This window comes from Saccoglossus kowalevskii, chromosome 12 (genome assembly GCF_978046115.1).
Source record: "Saccoglossus kowalevskii chromosome 12, keSacKowa6.1, whole genome shotgun sequence".
NCBI classification, from domain to species: Eukaryota; Metazoa; Hemichordata; class Enteropneusta; family Harrimaniidae; genus Saccoglossus; species Saccoglossus kowalevskii.
Window position 1 is genome coordinate 13,570,049 of NC_140652.1, and position 20,806 is coordinate 13,590,854.

The 20,806-nt window shown below is 33.7% G+C and overlaps 1 protein-coding gene across 5 annotated transcripts in view; it reads left to right on the plus strand.

Moving 5' to 3' along the window:
- Positions 1 to 368: 368 nt before the first annotated feature.
- LOC100366763 (uncharacterized) overlaps positions 369 to 20,806 on the plus strand; it is a 29,558-nt gene continuing 9,120 nt past the window's right edge. Inside the window, exons 1-14 of one of the 5 annotated variants that reach the window (XM_078010523.2) lie at positions 369 to 593; positions 2,029 to 2,226; positions 3,013 to 3,193; positions 3,382 to 3,533; positions 4,136 to 4,303; positions 5,480 to 5,674; positions 6,392 to 6,458; positions 8,308 to 8,706; positions 11,926 to 12,078; positions 12,853 to 12,963; positions 13,517 to 13,550; positions 15,583 to 15,820; positions 16,191 to 16,344; positions 18,402 to 18,500. In XM_078010523.2, coding sequence (XP_077866649.2) covers positions 399 to 593; positions 2,029 to 2,226; positions 3,013 to 3,193; positions 3,382 to 3,533; positions 4,136 to 4,303; positions 5,480 to 5,674; positions 6,392 to 6,458; positions 8,308 to 8,706; positions 11,926 to 12,078; positions 12,853 to 12,963; positions 13,517 to 13,550; positions 15,583 to 15,820; positions 16,191 to 16,344; positions 18,402 to 18,500 — 2,344 coding nt within the window. In that variant the 5' untranslated portion in view covers positions 369 to 398. Of the gene's footprint in view, positions 594 to 2,028; positions 2,227 to 3,012; positions 3,194 to 3,381; positions 3,534 to 4,135; positions 4,304 to 5,479; positions 5,675 to 6,391; positions 6,459 to 8,307; positions 8,707 to 11,925; positions 12,079 to 12,852; positions 12,964 to 13,516; positions 13,551 to 15,582; positions 15,821 to 16,190; positions 16,345 to 18,401; positions 18,501 to 20,806 lie in introns of those variants that run through there. The other 4 variants (XM_085506438.1, XM_085506437.1, XM_085506439.1 and 1 more) reach the window with 4 other exon arrangements.

The window sequence follows — 20,806 nt, forward strand, 5'->3', positions numbered from 1 at the left end:
TTACAGGTTCCTTATGAGCATATTTTGTTAATAGAACACACTTAGGGTCTCCTTCCTGTGAGATTGTATTGCCAGTAGAACTCACTTACGGGTTCCTTATTATGAGCATATTTTGTTAATGGAACTCACTTAGGGGCTCCTTCATGTGATATTGTATTGCAAGTATAACTCACTTAGTGAGCCCTTTCTATTTACATGTATCATTAATTTAACAGAACATACTTGCATGTAGGGACTTACATTGTAGGTGTTCCTGTGAGTCCCACACATACTTATCTTGCAATGAATCATGTGGGTTAAACTGAAATTGAGTCAATGATGCATATAAAATAATCATTCTAAATTTGATTCATGTTTATTTATTACAGAATTTTCATGAAACGGAGAAGAAACAAAGCATGAATATCCACCAAGAAGATATTCCACCTCCACCAGATCATATACCTCCCCCTCCTCCAAATAGGCCACCCTCCCCTAAGATTAATGGACTGGTCTTAGAAAAAGATGGTTCCTCAGAGTCTATGCAGTCGAGTGGATCTGAAAATTCGGACTCTATCTACGTGAGAGTATCAATACCTGAACAAAATTTACAAGTAAGTGTTAATTGCCTTGTTTATCCGAAGGTATGTTTTCAGAGCTCACTGGCTCAGATCAAGTCAGCTTAATCTGAGTTTGGCTCTGAACCCCCATATAGCTTTGACTGGCTAAATGGATTAGTGGTGGAGAGTTTTGTTTTCCACGCGGCCATAACCGAATTGATCCTGACTTTGATAATCTCCTGGTAATTTGTGGGAGAGACAAAGTTTTGGTTTATATAAGATGACTCTGTATAAACCTAACACTTAATGTTTTGTAGTGTTGTTAAAACTTACATGTAAATTTGTTCCATTAGAATCAAATCTCTAATAAAAGTGAATAAACAGCAATATTACATTTATTATACTGTTATTAAAATATGAATTATTTTGACATACATGTAGTTATCCCTTTTTAGCTCTGCTGTCGACTTTGTCGAGCAGAGCTTATCATATGAGTGATTGTCCGTCGTCGTCGTCCGTGTCAATGTTTTACTTTTTCGACTTCTTCTTGAAAACTACAAGCCTGAATGCTTTGATACTTGGTGTATATGTACTTTGGGTAGACCTCTTTCAGATTTGTTCAATTCTCTAATTTTGGTGAATATTTTTGTAATTTTTGGTAAAAAGTGATATTTTCGACTTCTTGTTAAAAACCGCAAGTCCAATTGCTTTGATAATACATATATAGGTACTACATGTGGATCTCTCTCAGATTTGTTCATTTTGTAATGATATCTTTAGTTCTCTAATTTTGGTGAATATTTTTGTCATTTTTGGTAAAAAGTGATATTTTCGACTTCTTGTTAAAAACTGCAAGTTCAATTGCTTTGATATTACATATATAGGTACTACATGTGGACCTCTCTCAGATTTGTTCATTTTGTAATGATATCTTTAATTCTCTAATTTTGGTGAATATTTTTGTCATTTTTGGTAAAAAGTGATATTTTCTTCTTGTTATAAACCACAATCATTCATGGTGAAAAATGATATTTTTGAATTTTTGTTGAAAACAGCAAGTCCCATTGCATTGATACTAATGATATTGTTCATTTTCTAATGATATCTTCTGTTCTATAATTGAAATGTGCATTGCAAACAGCGGAGCTTTCTCAGCCGAGAGGCTGCTTGTTTGTGACCTCAGTACATGTGCACTACTAATAGAGCTAATATGATATTTTGATCATACATTAGTAATTAATGGTAAGGACAAAAGTCTCTGTATTTTGGACCCCACAAGAAATGTTAACTGACTTGCAAAAATCAGGAAAACTTGAATAAAAGCATAGTGTGTAGTCGCATACCAGTAATATTGCTATATTTCCTGTGATATCCACTTATGTGATGTCACTCTGAAATATATACATGTATCCCATAATATGAGCAAAAACACCAATAGGGAAATTTTATATATTATGCACATTTTTCATAATTTTTTTGTTATTTTCAGAAATGTTTATGTTTTCACCTTGATAAGACTGTTTATACTGCCAAACAACAAGTGTTATCGACATTGGCCAAAGAGTTGAAAGATGGTAATAATTACGGTTTTTATAGTCTACCAGAAAATGGCAGAGCTGGTAAATTCTTGGAAGAAGAGAGACCACTCCGGGACTATCCTCTGAGTAGTCCCATAGGGTATCTAGAAGTAAGTGTCAATATTACATGTATGTCATTTATCTTAGGGGTGCTCACAGTTAATGCTAGTTTTCATCTAGCTAGGGGTGCACACAGTTAATGCTAGTTTTCATCTAGCTAGGGGTGCTCACAGTTAATGCTAGTTTTCATCTAGCCAGGGGTGCTTACGGTTAATGCTAGTTTTCATCTAGCCAGGGGAACTTGCAGTCAATGCTAGTTTTCATCTAGCTAGGGGATCTTACAGTTAATGCTAGTTTTCATCTAGCTACGGGTGCTCACGGTTAATGCTAGTTTTCATCTAGCCAGGGGTGCTTACGGTTAATGCTAGTTTTCATCTAGCTAGGGGTGCTTATAGTTAATGCCAGTTTTAATATTTCTAGGGTAACTTGCAGTCAATGCTAGTTTTCATCTAGCTAGGGGAGCTTACAGTTAATGCTAGTTTCCATCCATCTAGGGGAGCTTGCAGTTTATTCAAGTTACATGTTTGTACTGTCTAACTGGAGGAGTTTGTACATGTATGAGGTACTAGTCTAGCAGGATTAGTGTACTGTATACAAACATGTGCATTTACTAACTATTAGAAACTATTGCAAAATCTAATAAAGAATACTGCACAGTCTCTTTAACATGAATGCACATACATCAGGCCAATCAAACATCATCAAACTTGTCTACTTCAGTGTTACCCCCGATATATTGAATTCACTGAATTTGAAGATTCTAGTTGTTTGGGAGCTTTGCTAATAAGCATTTCATTCATAATTAAATATATAACAATCATAATTTTGTTTTTCAGTTTAAGTACAAGAGAAGAGTTTACAAACAATTAAAATTAGATAAAATGCAGATACGTAAAATACACACCAAGGCCAATCTGAAAGTATTCATGGATCATGTAAAGTCTCGGAACATTGATAAAGTACGAAAATTTCTAGACAAAGGGCTGGACCCAAACTACCATGATGATGAGACTGGAGGTAAGATTAGTATGAAGGTGCACTATATATTTCTAGTTTTAATTATGCGTTAATTTATTCTTTATATTTGCATATGAAACTGTATTCATGAAAAACCTTTTCCATTTTAACAAAAGAGGTTTAGCCACCTTTCAGTCTTTGTACACGTACATGCATAATATGGCATTTTGTTTTGTTTTTACTTTCAGAGACTCCATTGACATTAGCATCATCTATGGATAGAACTAATGATATTATTCTATTACTCGTCAACGGCGGGGCACATCAAGATTTTCGATCCACAGATGGTTTAACGCCGGTACATAAAGCAGCGAAGAAAGGCAATTACAGCATATTAAAAGTTAGTAATGTAATGTAACATCCATATACCACAAATTAGTTTAATTTCATGAAGGCAGAAAAAAGTTGCAAAATGCAAAAAGCTATGAAATTAAACTAGAATCATTGAATATCTTTTCTGTCTATAATGGTTCTAAAACAGGCAGTCATATTATTACTAATCTAGAAAACCTGCATATTTTACTATTTACTGTAAAATAATTTATTTTCGCTGGACTTGATTTTTGCTGTAAAGATTTTTTGGGTGTTTTGTATGGAATTTTTTTTCCCATGATTTTTGACAAGTTGAATGTAAAATATAGGAAAAAAGGTATATTCGCTGGATTTTATTTTCACTAAATCATTCCTTCAGCGAAAATAGCGAAAATTAATTCCAAGCGTAAATAAAGTATTTTACAGTAGATCTAAAGCCTGATCTTTTGTCTACAGTTATGAACTATCAATATAACAGTATTGAATGTATGCCAAATTTATATTAATGAGTATGAGCCTTGCAAACTATGAACAACTTTCTCAACAATTATGAGTAGCCTTCTAACTTTATAACATTATTAGGTCATGTTTTACTGAATACTAATTATTTTTTTTTTTTTTAATTTGTAGACTTTATTAGATTTAGGAGCATCACCAAATTACCATGACAACAAAGGACTGACTCCTTTATATCACACAGTAACTAATAAAGTGAACGCGGAGTGCACACAGTTATTGTTACATGAGAGATGCGAACTCAATGCTGCTGATGGCCAAGGCTGGCGGGAGATACATCAGGTAAGACATTACACCGCCGTGAATATCGTGCAAATATGTACACGGTGGTAACCATTAACTGTTAACAACTGCGAAAAGCTATAAATACTTCAGTTTACCTTTTCAGGATTGCTAATTACCATTTTTTTAACAAAATCATGCCACTTTTTTTTCTAAAATCAATTCCAACAGATCAACACTGCATTACCAGAATGCCTCCGGGAATAGCTTTTAAATTGATTTTTTTGTGAATCCCAAAAAAGCAAACTGCCTGGATTCCATTACAAAATGATTTCTTAAATTTGCATTCTCACTTTGCAATTATGTGAAACACTCCCAAAACAAGATAAAAACATAATATGTGTGTTTGAAAAATATAATATATTAAAAGCAGATGAGCTCCCTTTCTCACTTATCTCATTTTGAGAGTACTGGAGCTTACTTGACCTTTCGACAAAGTAGCGAAATAGAGAGTACTTAACCTTCGACAAAGCTTTCTAAATTCTTGGGGGGAGGGGGGTGCTTAAATTCATATTCTATAGTTCATTTCTCTAAATTACTCATCCGCAATTGTTGATGGAATATATATTAGTATATTGGTGTGGGAAGAAAACCTCACAAATGTGCAAAGTGGGAACGCAGATATGGCTTTTCTTGAAACCTCCTGCATCACATGTACATGCAAGAGAAAAATAAAAAAAAATTTAAATAAATAAAAAAAACAACCTAGTAATTGTCATGCAGCGCATGTGGAAAAATTTGTGTAAACAGTCATATCACAAACATTTTATACAAACTCAACTACTTGCCTATAAAACGTATTATATTTAAGATTCTGCTTGTTACATTTCATTGTGTTCTTGGTATTGCCCCTTATATATATGCGTGATCTTGTGACATTATACAAACCAAAACATTCTCCATTCACAAAATCAACTTATGTTATCCAAACACAAATCAAACTTGAATGCCTTTGAAAGTCATGCTTTTTTTTAAAAAATGCTGCACCACAATTATGAAATAGTTTACCACTTGATTTAAAGACATGCGCTACAGCAGACTCTTTTAGCCATAAATTGGAAACTCACTTTTGTGAATATATTATAAGTATTATGTCTAGCATATCTGGTATGTCTCACATGGGTCCCACATTGAATACAATGCATCATGCAGACCACCTTGTCTCTCTGTTTTCAGGCATGTCGATACGGTAGAGTACAACACTTGGAGCATTTACTATACTATGGCGCTATTATGAATGTTCAGAACGGTGCTGGAAATACCGCAATACATGTCTGCGCTCTCTATAACCAAGAACAATGTGCTAGAGTGTTGTTATTCAGAGGTGCAGATAAAGATATTAAAAACTATGCAAATCAGACGGCATTTCAGGTAAGAAAATATTGACTGTTCACTGTCTTGTCTATTCGGGATATATTTCAGTGTGTGGAATCAGACAGTTGGAATGAAGCATGATATATATCATAAAAACAAAGTAATCATACCTGTGTTCCATTGATGGTGCCACCCAACTGTTTAAATTATAAATACTTTTCCTGACATATTCCAGTGTGTTTGAATCAGGAAGTCAATTTGAAAACACTAAACATGGTGATATAAAGACAAAGTAATTATCCTTTAGTGCCACTGAGGGCGCTACATCAGCAATCTTACAAATTTTTTGTAGCAGTGTGAATCTTACTGGTGTAAGTTTCATGAGATTTAGTCAGTGTAAAAATTAAATTGTTGAAATTATTCCCGACCAATGGTTGTTTATAGAAGATATTCTAGTGAATACTCTTCCTGACAATACTCAATCATGCGTGTTGTCAATATCAATAGGAAAACACATGGTGCTATATCATAAAGACAAAGTAATCATTCTTTTATGCCATTGAGGGTGTCAATTGCTCATTTCTAATTCCAAAACCTTTTCTTGGTTACCGACTTGCATCCAAAGTGTTCTATGATGAATTGATGATTGTTGTACATGCACAAGTCTTATAGAATGGGATCTTTATCACACTGTACCTAATCATAAATCTTGCTTATGCTTAATCTTATAAATCTTCGTTGTTACTGACTACATTTTATATCTTCACTGCACAGGTTGCCATAGTTGCAAATAATTTTGATTTGGCTGAAATCATTAGAAATCATGGATCTGAAGATGTTGGTAAGAAACAAAGTTTTATTTGTGGCACTTTCTATCATCTTTCCGGATAGCAACGTGAATGACAACTTTGAAGTCATAGATTTATAATTTTTTTGTGAAAAATTGAGATTATCTCGAAACTTTGAGATATTTGGAAATATTTATTACAGTGATTTTAGTTTTTTTAGTTGTGAACAAATCAGGTTGAAATATTGAGAGAATATCTCATCATATCCAACTTTTTCCATCAATTGTAACTCCCCCTCAAAATGAATGTAGAATTTGCTTTTGTGTTGTACTAATGTTTTCAACACCAGACTTTCTTGCCCAAATTTGTCTGTACTTTTTTCTTAAATTCTTCAATATTTCTGAAAATAAACCCTAATTTTAGAGCCAAAGACAAAATTTGAGTAAATTTTCAGCTTTTACTAAAAAAATTGTACTATTTTTGCCCGATCATCTGAAGGGAAGTACAGACTATAAACAGGACAATTTTGTGAATTTGTGTTGAAAAGAGGGAACTGGTGGTGAAAAAGGCTAAAAGCACACAGTCACATCAATTGTGCATGCATTCTTGGGCTGTCAACAAATGGTTACTGGTTATGGTTATTATCTCTTGAACTAGTAATCATAATCTTGATTGTCTAGGGAATTCTCTCGATTTAGAAAATTGAGGTAAAGTGCCCTGGTGGGAGGTGGTCACTTTATAACTAGGGGTCAACATTTAAGCCTTGATGAAGTAAAGCACTACAGTCGTCAGATTTTGTGTAAACAATACATGTTTTTGATACATGTTTACATACATGAATTGTGTGACGATTGTGGTTTTAATCAACCAGCAATCCAACTGTCATTTGAACGGAAGCTTTCATATTCAGAGAGTGTCCTACCTTAGCATATGAAGCTGTGACTGAATCATGAAGTGTATCATGTTTAATAGTGTCACTTTGCTGTTTAAATATCTTTTCATCATACATGTAGTTCCCCAGTGTAGTTTGCAGTCTTTTGGCTTTTTTTTGTAACTTTTTTATTTAATATTCAGTTATACTTTGATAGTTTTATTTCTTTCCTATGTGCTGCTGTTTAGAGAGCGGTAAGTGCAGGGTCTGGAGTCTATTTTGTAGGTCCATGTGTGATCTCAATAATTTTAAGGTTTTAACAAATGCATGATTGTCCAAGTCTTCTGAGTTGTAAATTATTCTGTGCATTTCATTGTTTATGATATTTAGGATTAAATGCACATTAACTTGAAATGAGTCTCAACAGGTTACATTTCGGAGATTATGTTAAACCCCACTTTCATTTCTGATCTCAGCCTGACCCATTCAGTGCATTGTTTTGCTGTGCTCAACTTTCAACAATTCACCCAAATTGTATATTTTGTCCTAAATCATGTCGTCATAGTAGTAGTCATCCCCTATTTTTTGTCGGATATACCGGTACATGTTAACCTGTATTGTATGATCTTTGGGTTGTGTCTGGCTTTCAGATACTGGAAGTACCGGTAGATTACCTTTTATAGAATGTCTTTAAAGCAACTCAGAAGTTAACACTGTTTGATATGTCAGGTCATATTCTGGTTTAAGGTTCATGGTAAATCTTGTAAAACACTTGATTTCTGTAATTGCATGGTCCAATATACCTCAATTACTGTTAATATTGTGCGTGTGTGTTTGTGTTGTGTTTCATCCAGAAAGTTGTGCTATATGTGTGCACATCACATCGTCAAATTGGCAGTTCTGTTGAAAAGAAACGTCATTCTGATACACATGCAGTACCACTGATGTAAACATTGTAGAGGAACAGAAAAAAAAGGCAATGCTTTGTTTAGAATGTTGATACCATGTAGCAATGTATGTTTTCATTACAGTTCCATTTAGGGATGCACCCAAATACAGCATGCGTAGGCGGCCGTCGTCAATGTACGTACATAGTACATGGAGTGATACACATATACCGCAAATAAATGGTGAATATTCATCCCCAAATGGATCGCTTCGGAGTTTACCAATCGGGTATGCTGGCAGCTCATCTCCACGGTCCATCGGCAGTACAGGGTCGGCAGAATCCCTTCTTAGTAGTACTCCTAGAAAACCGGAAGATATGTATCGACCGGTCATTGTCGCTCCAAGTACGTCTACTTTACCTAGAAGTAGTTCATTTTTACACAATGCCAGATGCTTAAACACAAGTAAATATGAAGAAAGAATTAAGCAGAGGCCGCACAGTATCGCTGCTGCCACTTGCACCTTGCCTAGAAGTAAAAATGGTGAGCAAAGTCATGTGACAAGAAAAGAACCAATTGAAACTTGTTTGTCATTGTCCATTGTTGCAATTGCATTGAGAATGTAACACTTTCTCATATTGGTTAATATGCTTGGTCTTGCTGCTTCACAGCCAATAGTATTGTACTTTGTAAATGTTGTTGGTGTTCATCACATCATTGCATAAACAACTTCAATTGGTTCTTTTTCAACATGATTTTCACACATAACAAAAAAAAGTGGAAAAACTCACACTCCTAATCCTGCGTGAATCAATTTAATAGTACTAATTTTTATCCTAACTGTCTTCTACACAAGAGATGAAAAAGAAAAAAAATTATTTATAAATGGTCATGCTAAAACTTTTTCTACTAGTACAACACCTTTGTTTTCTGGCTTTCAAATACTTTGTCCACAAGTTGTAATTTTGAAGAACTGCTGATAAACTGTTGAGGTGTCAAAGATTCTCAGATTTCTATAGCATCCTTACAATCAGCACGGCAACATAAAACTGTAGCCATTCTTTATTTAAATGCACAGTTCCTCTCAATGTATTAACATTCTTTCATATTTTTATATTTTGGAAATATTTACTAACTATTTACGAGTGCAAAGGCATCATCAATCATACACTTTGTAAACACATAAAAACACAAGCTAAGAAACAATTTTTCTAACACTTAGGGGAGCTTATTGACCTGTGATACATTTTGCACATACACTAAACATTGCTAAAAAGGCTCAGATATATTAAGAAAAAAATGCTCTTTTTATGGTGTTCCTCATTTGTAGCTGACAAAATAGAGTTGAAAATGTAACCAACATTTTGGAGGTTCCACAATTTGAATTATAGAAAGTTATACAACTACAGATGTCAGCCATTCCAAAATATGCTAATTAAACAACAGGTGTCTAATTTGCATATTATCACACAAACTCCCTAGCCTATTGGGAAAAAACTAGCTGTTGGGTGTGTCATGCCTTGTGTAGCTGGCTTGCATCTATAACTGCTTGAAATCATGTTCTTATGGAGTCTTTTCATTGGTTTCTGATCCACACCTACATGGTTGGCTTTTGGAGTGACTGGTGCAGTAGTAATCCTGCAGAGATTTGATACTGCTGCAGTCATGCCTAAACATGGTGATAATTGGGTCATTCCATTTGTGGGAAGGGTAGGGTGGCATGGAATGGGATGAGGGTGGCAGTATCAGGTGTATCTCTTTACTCTGTAGCAGCCTGCAATTTCCATCCTAAACTTGATAGCTATATGGTATTATAATTGCTGTTCACACATGGTTGGGGTGTTACACAGACTCCTAACAACTATGCTACTGTCAAACAATGTATCACCTTTGAGTGCAACTATATCACATTGTGTACCGTATACTAGTACATGTCAAAGGAACTGTTATTTGCCAAAACTTGTTTAAAAACTGTCTTCACATAATATACATTATCTGAACCATTCTTTGTCATGGTTTATTTCAACTGTTTCTTCTTCCACATCATATACAAATACACAGTCCCCAACACTATCCATCATGTCCTACTTAATGTTCTGTCTGTTTTTCGTCACTTACAATGTTTTAGTTAGCGGTCCATGCTTACATTATTGCACCCCACTTTATCATTTTTATAACATTAATAATCAACATACTGTATATCATTTCTTAATAATTTAGCATGATGTATTACAGCATGGTGTATTATCACATAGTATACATTTATTTCATCATGATGTACCATACTATGGTATATCATATCATGGTGTATTTTAGCTTAATACATGTATGTCTTGGTATGACATACTATATCATTATGTATCATGGAATAATATATCGTAGCATGGTATATCTTGACATGGTATATGGTAGCATGATATATAAGTGTGGTATTTTTTGGGAACGTATATTTAACATGGTATTGTGCGTCTTGGTATAATAATATACATGTTCATAATGTAAGGGTTGGTATAATTATTAGTACAAGTTTCTAATTCCTAATTCATTTATTTTAATTTTATTAATCTTTTTAATGTTTATTCACTCTATGGAACAAAACAGGCATTCTGATTGGTTGTCCTAAAACTCATTGATTAAAGCATTTTAATGTTTGGAACTAATTAGAATTACTTTAACCATTCACGTCATACAAAGTTTGTATTTGTACATGAATGTTTCATTTGAACTGAGCCTTAAATAAAGCCTTGTATGGTGTAATTGTGCTTGATATTCTAAAGTAATATATTATCAACTTTGTATGATGTAAATGAGTGGTATATTCTAATGTAGTATATCAGCAACTTTTTGTGATGTAAATGAGCGGTATATTCTAATGTAGTATATCAGTAACTTTGTATGGTGTAAATGAGCGATATATTCTATTGTAGTATATCAGCAACTTTGTATGATGTAAATGAGCGGTATATTCTAATGTAGTATATCAGTAACTTTGTATGGTGTAAATGAACAGTATATTCTAATGTAGTATATTAGCAACTTTGTATGATGTAAATAAGTGGTATCATCTAATGTAGTATATCAGCAACTTTGTATGATGTAAATGAGTGGTATATTCTAATGTAGTATATTACCAACTTTGTATGATGTAAATGAACAGTATTTTCTAATGTAGTATATTAGCAACTTTGTATGATGTAAATAAGTGGTATCATCTAATGTAGTATATCAGCAACTTTGTATGATGTAAATGAGTGGTATATTCTAATGTAGTATATTACCAACTTTGTATGATGTAAATGAACAGTATTTTCTAATGTAGTATATGAGCAACTTTGTATGCTGTAAATGAGTGATATATTCTAATGTAGTATATTACCAACTTTTTGTGATGTAAATGAGCTGTATATTCTAATGTAGTATATTAGCAACTTTGTATGATGTAAATGAGTGGTATTCTAATGTAGTATATTAGCAACTTGTGATGTAAATGAGTGGTATTCTAATGTAGTATATTAGCAACTTGTGATGTAAATGAGTGGTATATTCTAATGTAGTATATTAGCAACTTTGTATGATGTAAATGAGTGGTATTCTAATGTAGTATATTAGCAACTTGTGATGTAAATGAGTGGTTTATTCTAATGTAGTATATTAGCAACTTTGTATGATGTAAATGAGTGGTATTCTAATGTAGTATAATTAATATTATGTACTATAGTATAAGTTTGCATGATATAATTTGATGTTTTTTGTCTCGTGTAGGCACAAAGAATTCAATAAAATTCGATAGTAGTAAAATAATGACGCACAAGAAGCTTTACGATTGCACTCCTGGGAGGACCTTCATTGCGGTCAAAAACTACACAGCGTTAGAAGCAGGTGAATTGTCCTTGAAAAAAGGAGATTTTGTTGAAGGTGAGAAATTAGTTTTGCAGGATGCTCAATCACGATGTAGGATTGCATCGCCAATACAGGTGGCATAGAGCAAAGAAAATGCTAGCTTTGTTTTTGCACAGATTTCGCCTGTATATGTATATGCCTCTAGCGATAACAAAATACCACCTGTGTTCTTGTAACCCGTTTTTGGCACTGTTGAGGTAGATTTCTACCGTATAACCAATAGTCAGTATAATGTAATTTCTGTATTTTAACATAGTGATTGAGAAAAATAAAATAAAAATATGGGGTTACCGCACTCAGTTTAAAAAAAAAAAAATAGGTGTAAAAAATTAAATGAGTATGTCACGTTTTGTCTGTTTTCAAGCTTTTTACCATCTCAAAATATAAAAAGTTTGGTCGGTGACGTAGTGTGAAAAATTGATATACAGTCTCTGACAATGTACTTGTTCATGTCTAGAAGTACTAAAAAAATTACATTTTTAATTTTATCTATGGGATAAAATATGACATTTTTCTCAAAATCTAAAATTGTAACTAAAAATTCCAAGTAGCATTCTAAGTTAACATTCCTGATGTGGCAAGTATTCAGGATTCATCTCCAAAGAAATTGAGGATGAGTTTTCTTGTTAAATCAAAAATATTACAGGAATTGTGATAATAGCGTTTTTAACTTCTGGTAAAAGAAAACTATATATTGTAATTTCTATTTACCGGGTATACACATAGAGGGCACTGTGACATAGGACTATGCCTTCAATGTTGACTCTCAAAGAATGTTTTTTGTTTCAGTTTTGAATATTGGTGAGCATAATTTTTGGGAAGGTAGTGTGAAAGGTTCCGCTGGTTGGTTTCCTTCATACTGCGTCGAGGAGGTGAAAATGAGAGGGAAAAAGGTCAAAGGTACAGCTCATTAGTCGATTTTTTTATTAGTAAATTTTTTTATTACTTTCATATTTCTGTCACCTGCATACCCCCAAAGTGCAGTAATAAAAAATAGATGAATGAAGTGTAACAAGACAGGAATGTCTACCAGCACAGATGACACTAGTTCTCAAAAATGTGAAATATGCAGTTGTGTAGAAATCAGGTTAAAAAAAAAAGATTTATTTTTCCTTGTATGTGAAATTATCTTCGTCAATTTTTGGAATGCTGTTCTGAATGCCAAACTCTTTCTTCATATCTGGAATTTTACAGTAGAGCGGCTTTTATCCAGATCGAGGTATTTGGAGACAGTCTCCATTTAGGGAAAAACTTATCTCTTCAGTGTTCTGTCTACAGAGGGCAAAAACTCTGAACATGTGATCATATGCAAAACAGGACGATGCATTGACATAGCGGTAAATCTGATTCCTCTGTACACACAATGTACAATGTAACTGCACGAACATTACGAAACACAGATCTCTTAAATTTGTGATACTAATAGTTGATTTGTCTTTCATCTCGGGTCAAGAAGAGACATTCCAAGTTGAAGAAGAAACAAAGAGGTATGCATGTGTTTCTTACGTGTATCTTGTTGATATCGGAGAGACCCTTATATCAACATACCTTGCAGCATATGTGTAATCTATAGCAGTACTTTTATGTGACGTTTTACTCTCTATACAACCCATGTTTATTCTAATTATGCTGCCAGAATGTTAGTACCTGTAGCTATGTTTACCATTCTAGCAGTACTGCAAACTGTCATGTGTTTTTAAGTCTAGACTTATTCTTATTCTAATATACTCTGGTTTTGCAACTTAGTAATATTTCTGTTGCTTCTTATTCTTTCATTCATCCATTTCCTCTTATCTACTGACCTGACCTGACCTGACCTGACCTGATCTGATCTGACCTGACCTGACTATCGATGATCGGTAAGATTTTGTATTACTGGTACAATACACATTTTACAAAGTTATGCTTGTCTTTACAATTTTCGGGTTGGTATTTGGATTAATAATAAACACATTAAAGTTGTATGAATACTGCTATGTATATGCTTAATTTTTCACTTTTTAGAAATGTTTGCCATTTTATGATTTCATGGCATTCGGGAAGACAACATTTTGTGAAAGTCGCTGACACTTGTATAAGGCTGTAGAGACATTCTTACTGCTTACAAAATTACATGCTTTATTACCGATTTGTGAAATTAGCGATAATTTGTCTAGCGAAATTAAAGAAATTTACAGTGCATACTTGATATTCCAAATATTCTAAATTCAGTATGGCAGAATAATGTCAATTGTTTTGACCGAATTATGATCTATAATATGCTGGACAATACCAAAAAATGCAGCAGATGATGGCATCACATTCTTTGAATTAAAATAAAAAAATGATGTCAGTACATGTGACTGCACTTACTAGATAAGCTGCTTCACCATTATTGATGGAAGCTGATCATCTGCATGTTCCATAATTTGATTTGCCAGTTTCCCTAGTGTTCAACACCTTTGTGTTAAGTTTCATCATGCAACAGGGAATCACATAATTTTCCAATTATCATGGACTGCAGAAATTTAGAATTCTTAATATATGCCAAACATGTCTCACCTTGATGCATGTGTATTCACACCATCAAAATGTATTGCGCAATGATTCAAAAATCCGATCTCAGAATGCAAATTTAATACTAGACTATTTACAGGACACAATATTTTTGTATGTGTTCTGAAGTGTGTTGCCATGCACTCACAGCCAATGTATATTCAGAGTTATAATGCCAATAATATCTGGGTATTACAAAATATAAAGACACTCCTATTTCTGCATGGGAAATGTAAATGGATGCTGACATGTGCTTAGAATAATGTTCTAATTGTAAAAATGGGGAAAAACAAGTTAAAATTGATCTGTGATTCAGACATTCTGTAAACATTACTGATCATGCTGCTATAACATCCTATATATCTTCTGAAAGCTTAAATATAGGAGAATACAGTGCATATGTTGTACTAATGTCAATGATAGCCAATTTTATAAGTGAATTGTGAAAGATATTTTACGTTTTGTGAGACTTCTGGTATATCATATGCATTACATATTCCCCTATATTTAAGCTTTCAGATAATATATAGGATGTTATACTAGTTGTATGCTTAGTATCATTTACAGAATGTCTGTATTACAAATCAATTTTTAACTAATTTTTCCCCCCTGTTGTTACCTTAGAATTAATCTGCTTTCTTAATAATTACTTTATACAAGGAGCAAGTTACACTGTGTTTAAGTGTGACATTGATGGTTTTGCTTGTAGTGATAATCAAAGCATTGTTTAGTCTAGTTAACCAAGTCTTTGCTAAGGGGTCAACCCTTTGAAATCATGAGGGGGTGTGGCTGAAAGATTTGTTGAAAAAAAAAAAATTGTAAGCTTGCCACCAATTGTTTGTACTTTCAAGAATAATAAAAATGCACAGACAAGACACTGTGAAATAAATTTGTACTGGTCACACTTCCCCATGGTTTCAGATGATTGATTTCTAATTCCATGCAGCAAATTAAAACTTTGTTGTTTTCCCTTTATGTCATCAGTTATCCTCTATCACTTCTGGATAGTCCATCGTCAGTTTGCGATAACCATGTTAGAACTGTTGTATTGCATCGAACAAAGAAAGGTTACGGTTTTGTCCTGCGTGGTGCCAAGTCGTCCAATCCATCATTAGAATTCCAACCTAGTGCCGAGTTCCCAGCGTTGCAGTATCTGGATGCTGTTGATAAAGGGGGTGTGGCACATAAAGCCGAACTGAAAGCAGGTGACTTTCTTGTAGAGGTGAGTGTTTGTTATTTTACAAAATCAAATCATTTTTAAAAAATACAACATGCTTGTAGCGATCATGGTACAAATTTTGCACATTTTCATGAATTTCTTTGTTAATTTTGAACCAGATAGAGATAATTTCAGAATTGATCGTCATCAAATATGTATATTAAATAAGAGGAAAACCCCAAAACAATTTCTAGAATCTCGCACAATTGTACAAATTTATTGTTTACTTGTGGCAAAAGTTGGCCTTTGCGTTCAGAGGGTGAAAGACTGTAAAATCAGAATTTTTTTTTTTTATTCCACCTTGGTTAGTTAGCTAGTATATGTGTGGTGGCTGAGTTCAGCTCAGTCATGTTGTTTCCTTTCTCTCTCTAAGGTTAATGGTGAGGATGTAGTGAAAGCGACACATAGACACGTGGTGGAATTGGTTAAAAAGTCGGGTGATACACTCGTACTGAAGGTAGTGACTGTGGTACCCACCAAACCGTATGCATGGCTGGATAAAGAGAAAAAAGAAAAAAGTAAAAAAGGTGAGTGCCTTCTTTAATTTTATATTTTAGAAGATCTTATGCAAAGTCATGTAACTTCATGTCACTGAATTTATTTCCAATTGACAAGTGATTGGATGGAAAGAAACGTGTTTCAATTTGAATTTGCGGAAACACCTGCAAGTACTGCGAATTATTTAATTTACACTACTAGAATTGTTTGCAATTTTATTGCATTCATGAAGCCATATTTTTTATGAAAGTCACTGACATTTGGTGTTCACAGTATAGCAAAGAAATGTTCACTGCTACAGAATTTCACGATATTCACTGACTTCGGAAATTTTGATTATTTACATCAATCCAGGTCTCACCAGAAAAATACGTCCAGCTCAAAGTCCTATAAAATGGATGGAAAAAAAAATAAGTTTTTCTCCCTGACAGTTGTTCAGAATTACAGATCACACCAGCCTTTGATAATAAAACAACCAACCAACCCAACAAAAATATTGATGATGCATTAAGAAATTGTATTTATTTTGTGTACCTGATATTCCCACCCATTGCTGTGTTGTCTCGTTGTCTCCCAGTGCACTGTTGTATGTACATGTATGTCTAACTGAATGCATGTTGGTTTTCACTCAGTACACTTTGATCCATTGACACATACATCTCATAGTGATGATTCCGGTGTAATGATGTTATTTGGTAAGAAGTGGGTGTCATAGCATGCTAACAATAAACATGCAGAGAGCATTTCTGCATGTTTCACGCATGGTGTGTCATAGCATGTAAACAACTAGCATGCAGAACGTGTTTCTGCATGTTTCACGCATGGTGTGTCGTAACATGCTAACAACAAGCATGCAGAGAGCATTTCTGCATGTTTCATGCATGGTGTGTCATAGCATGCTAACAACAAGCATGCAGAGAGCATTTCTGCATGTTCCATGCATGGTGTGTCATAGCATGCTAAAACAAGCATGCAGAGGGCTTTTCTGCATGTTCCATGCATGGTGTGCTGTGTGCGCATGTTAAAATGAATCTAAAATGGCACTTCTATTATTGTATTCTCTGCAGTTCCTGTAATGGCTTCCATATGGAAGTAACTTTTTTAAACTTTGATTCTAAATTCATCAAACTGTTTTAAAGTTGCATTTTCTCTTCACATTGCCGGTATATGCAGAACACCTCCCTCTGATTATTGTGATCACCATGAAAAATCATAAACTGGTTTGGCAATAAATCACGAAAAATATAACCTGTACTGACAGTCATGGTGTCTAATCAACAAATCAAACACAGTTTCCATTGTTGTGATCACTGAAGGGCAATTTTTGGAGAGGAGAGTTTTGTGAATTCAATTTCAAGATTTTGGTGATTTCTCATGAGCTGTGAACTTTATGGTGCTTACAGCAGTCAGTGAGATGTTTTCTACATATCATACAAGTGGGAATGTTACTTTAATATATGCATGTTATACAGACTAGTACTATAGCACGCATATAAACAAATATTCCTATCACTCATTCTTATCATTTTTAAATTTGTAACTTTTATGACAAAAGTGAATAATATTTTTTTCTAATAACTTTCTTGTCAGCTGTCATATCATTACTGAAAAAGTGTACAACTTCAGTAATGTAAACTTAGTTGAATGGTCACCATGGAAACTTAACCCATGTTATTTTGGCATAAACATTTAGCTCCTCAACTTGTTGACCATTTTGAAACAAATCTCTTTCTGGCTTGACACTAGTTTCAGAGAGCCAAATTTTTCTCCCAATCATTCATTGAAAAAGAAAAATTAACTTTATAAAAAATGTGCTTGTCTGGTATTTTTAAAAAACGAATTATAATTACAAAGTATTTATATCCCATGATGCAATAGTGTCATACACTGACAGCGTTTTCTTTCACCCCTTGTTTGCCATACTTTTTTCTTGCAATATTTTAGGACATTTTTATGTATTTTTCTTTTAAGTTTTTTGTTAATTTTAAATCTAATTGACATAATGGTACTCAGCGGGTTAAAAAAAAAAATAGTATTTTGCAAATCACTGAATATTTCACTCAACTTGTTTCTTTTTCCATCCCAGCACCAAAACCACCAGAAAGGTCACCAGATACTAGAATTAGCCAGAATTTAGGGGAGAACCAGAACCAGACATTTGGTCCAGATGAAATTGCAGCATTAGGTAAGAAATAAATTAATATTTGCAGAAATAATTTACATTGCTGATGAAATTGAAAATTATATTTGAGTAAGCGAAGATTAATATTCTGTGCCAAAAAAGTTTCAAATATTAACTTTCCAGCTTAAATCGTTAAGTTAAAATTTGAATTGCCCAAGGCCACATTATAAACTGTCTTAGTTGTGTTTTTCATAAGAATTGTTTGAGCAAGCTGTAATTTCAGATGCTAGTGAAGTTTTGCTTGGGGTAAACTGAAACATCTCATTTTACTGGCCATAACCTATGCATGAAATGGAACACCTTTAGTACATTTTCCGTTTGCTTTTGTTTTGAGAAAAAAAAGTTTATAGACTAAAAGTTTATCCAAAACATACAAGATCCACTAATGTTTTAGTGTAGCGAAATTGTCTTGTTATTGAAAAGTGGTAGTTCTGTTGTTGGCAATCCACGTATTTTAGGTTGGTCAACTCATTTGAAACCAAGTTAAGGAGTTGTATGACTCCCTAAGTTAGTGTGGATTTAGTAATTGCACTTTTGACCTCAATACACAATGCTATTGAGTGGAATTCTTTTCAATTTGTTTTGCATTCACTGTAACGAAACCTGAATAAAGTGTATTGTCACCGACAGACAGCGAGTTGTGTGAACTGATGAATATTGTACAATACACAGTTCGCTATGCTCCTTAGCAATTTATCACAGACACTATTAACATCTATGTCGACCTGTCCATGTATGGAATAGGGTAAAACATGCCTGGGTTTTTGCCGCGAAGACGTAAAAAGTCTAGAAATAAGGACAAATCAGGTAAATTATGGAAACTCTGTGTAAATGACAGTCATGTGGTGATTAATATACATTGTTGTATGCACCAGTATTCTACTGTATTTTGTTGTCAATTTCTATCAGACGTGGTAGTCGTTTAACAAAGAAAACATTCCTGGCAGTCATTATGTACTGTAAGTGTTTTGTTATGTAGTTAGACTATTATGTGGAGGTTGTACCCAGTTATTAGAATCACACAGCAACTCGTCGTTAGATTTGTAAATAACTGTGTTGTATAGGGAGTTGCTGGATATACTAACAACTTAACAATGAATTCTAGTTAATTTGATTAAGTTTGTGTAGTGCGGCATAATGTGGTGTTATTCTAAATTACCATTAACACATGGCCGGCCAATTGCTTTTAATATTGTTAAGACCGTCCTAATATATAACCATTCATTGACATTGTCAACTTTGTAACTTTTCATGAAATAGTTTCAATTCCACTTACAAGTACATGTATATGTAATATTATATCCTGTTTTTTTGGCTTAACATTAATGTTGTATTTTAAACAGTGCAGTATATAGGTCGTCGCACTATGACGTCATATGTTTACATTATATCCAATGTCTGATAACAGATATCGCTTACCAATCTTCGGGTACGAACTATCAGTTCTCACTGATCAATCACTGCCTAATCAGGATGGCCTATAATTGAGTATTTTTTCATCTCCCGGTATTTGTTCAATATTATGAGGTTGTCATGAGATTACCATGAAATATGCATAAAGATTACATCAATGCAATCCTGTACCGCCTGAGTTCATACTTTGCATAATAAACCATACAATGTATCTTACATCTTTACAGCTTGTAGTAATATTATAGTAAGGTAAAGTCAAAAAATGTTTTACAAGATTTGTGTGACTATTTGCTGTGTTAGTCTCTCAATCAAATAGCATAGGCGAAATGTGATGCTTGTTGGAAAAGGGGGGGGGGGGAATTTAAATAAGCATATTTTGAAGCCTAGACCCCTGGACTATGTGACAGGATTCTGTTTCTATTATGTGCTCGCTGTATGCAATGTAAACAAGACGCAACATCAATAATGCAACACTAGATCACTGTTGGTGATGTAATTTATCGCAAATAAGGGGAAATTTTGAAAACAGATAATATTTGAATAAATTCCAATAAATAATAATGATAAACAAAGTTTTGCACATCACTGTGAGAATTTTTGTAGAAGCCAGGGTACCAAGATAAATTTGACTTGTTTCAAAATAAAAAAAATCTCAGTTTGTAGTATAATTAATGATCATTGACATTGTATAATATTCTATAGACCTGTAACATTACAGTGGATTGATTAAATAATACTAACCATTTTAAGAGAGATTTTGCTGAACTGCTCAATCAAACTCTCCAAGGTTGTTCCATTCAATGGGCAAACCTCCCTATTGTGTTTTTAATGTAAAATACATTATCTCTTTTCGTAATTCAATTGTATGTGGAACAGTTTAAGAAATAAAAATCACA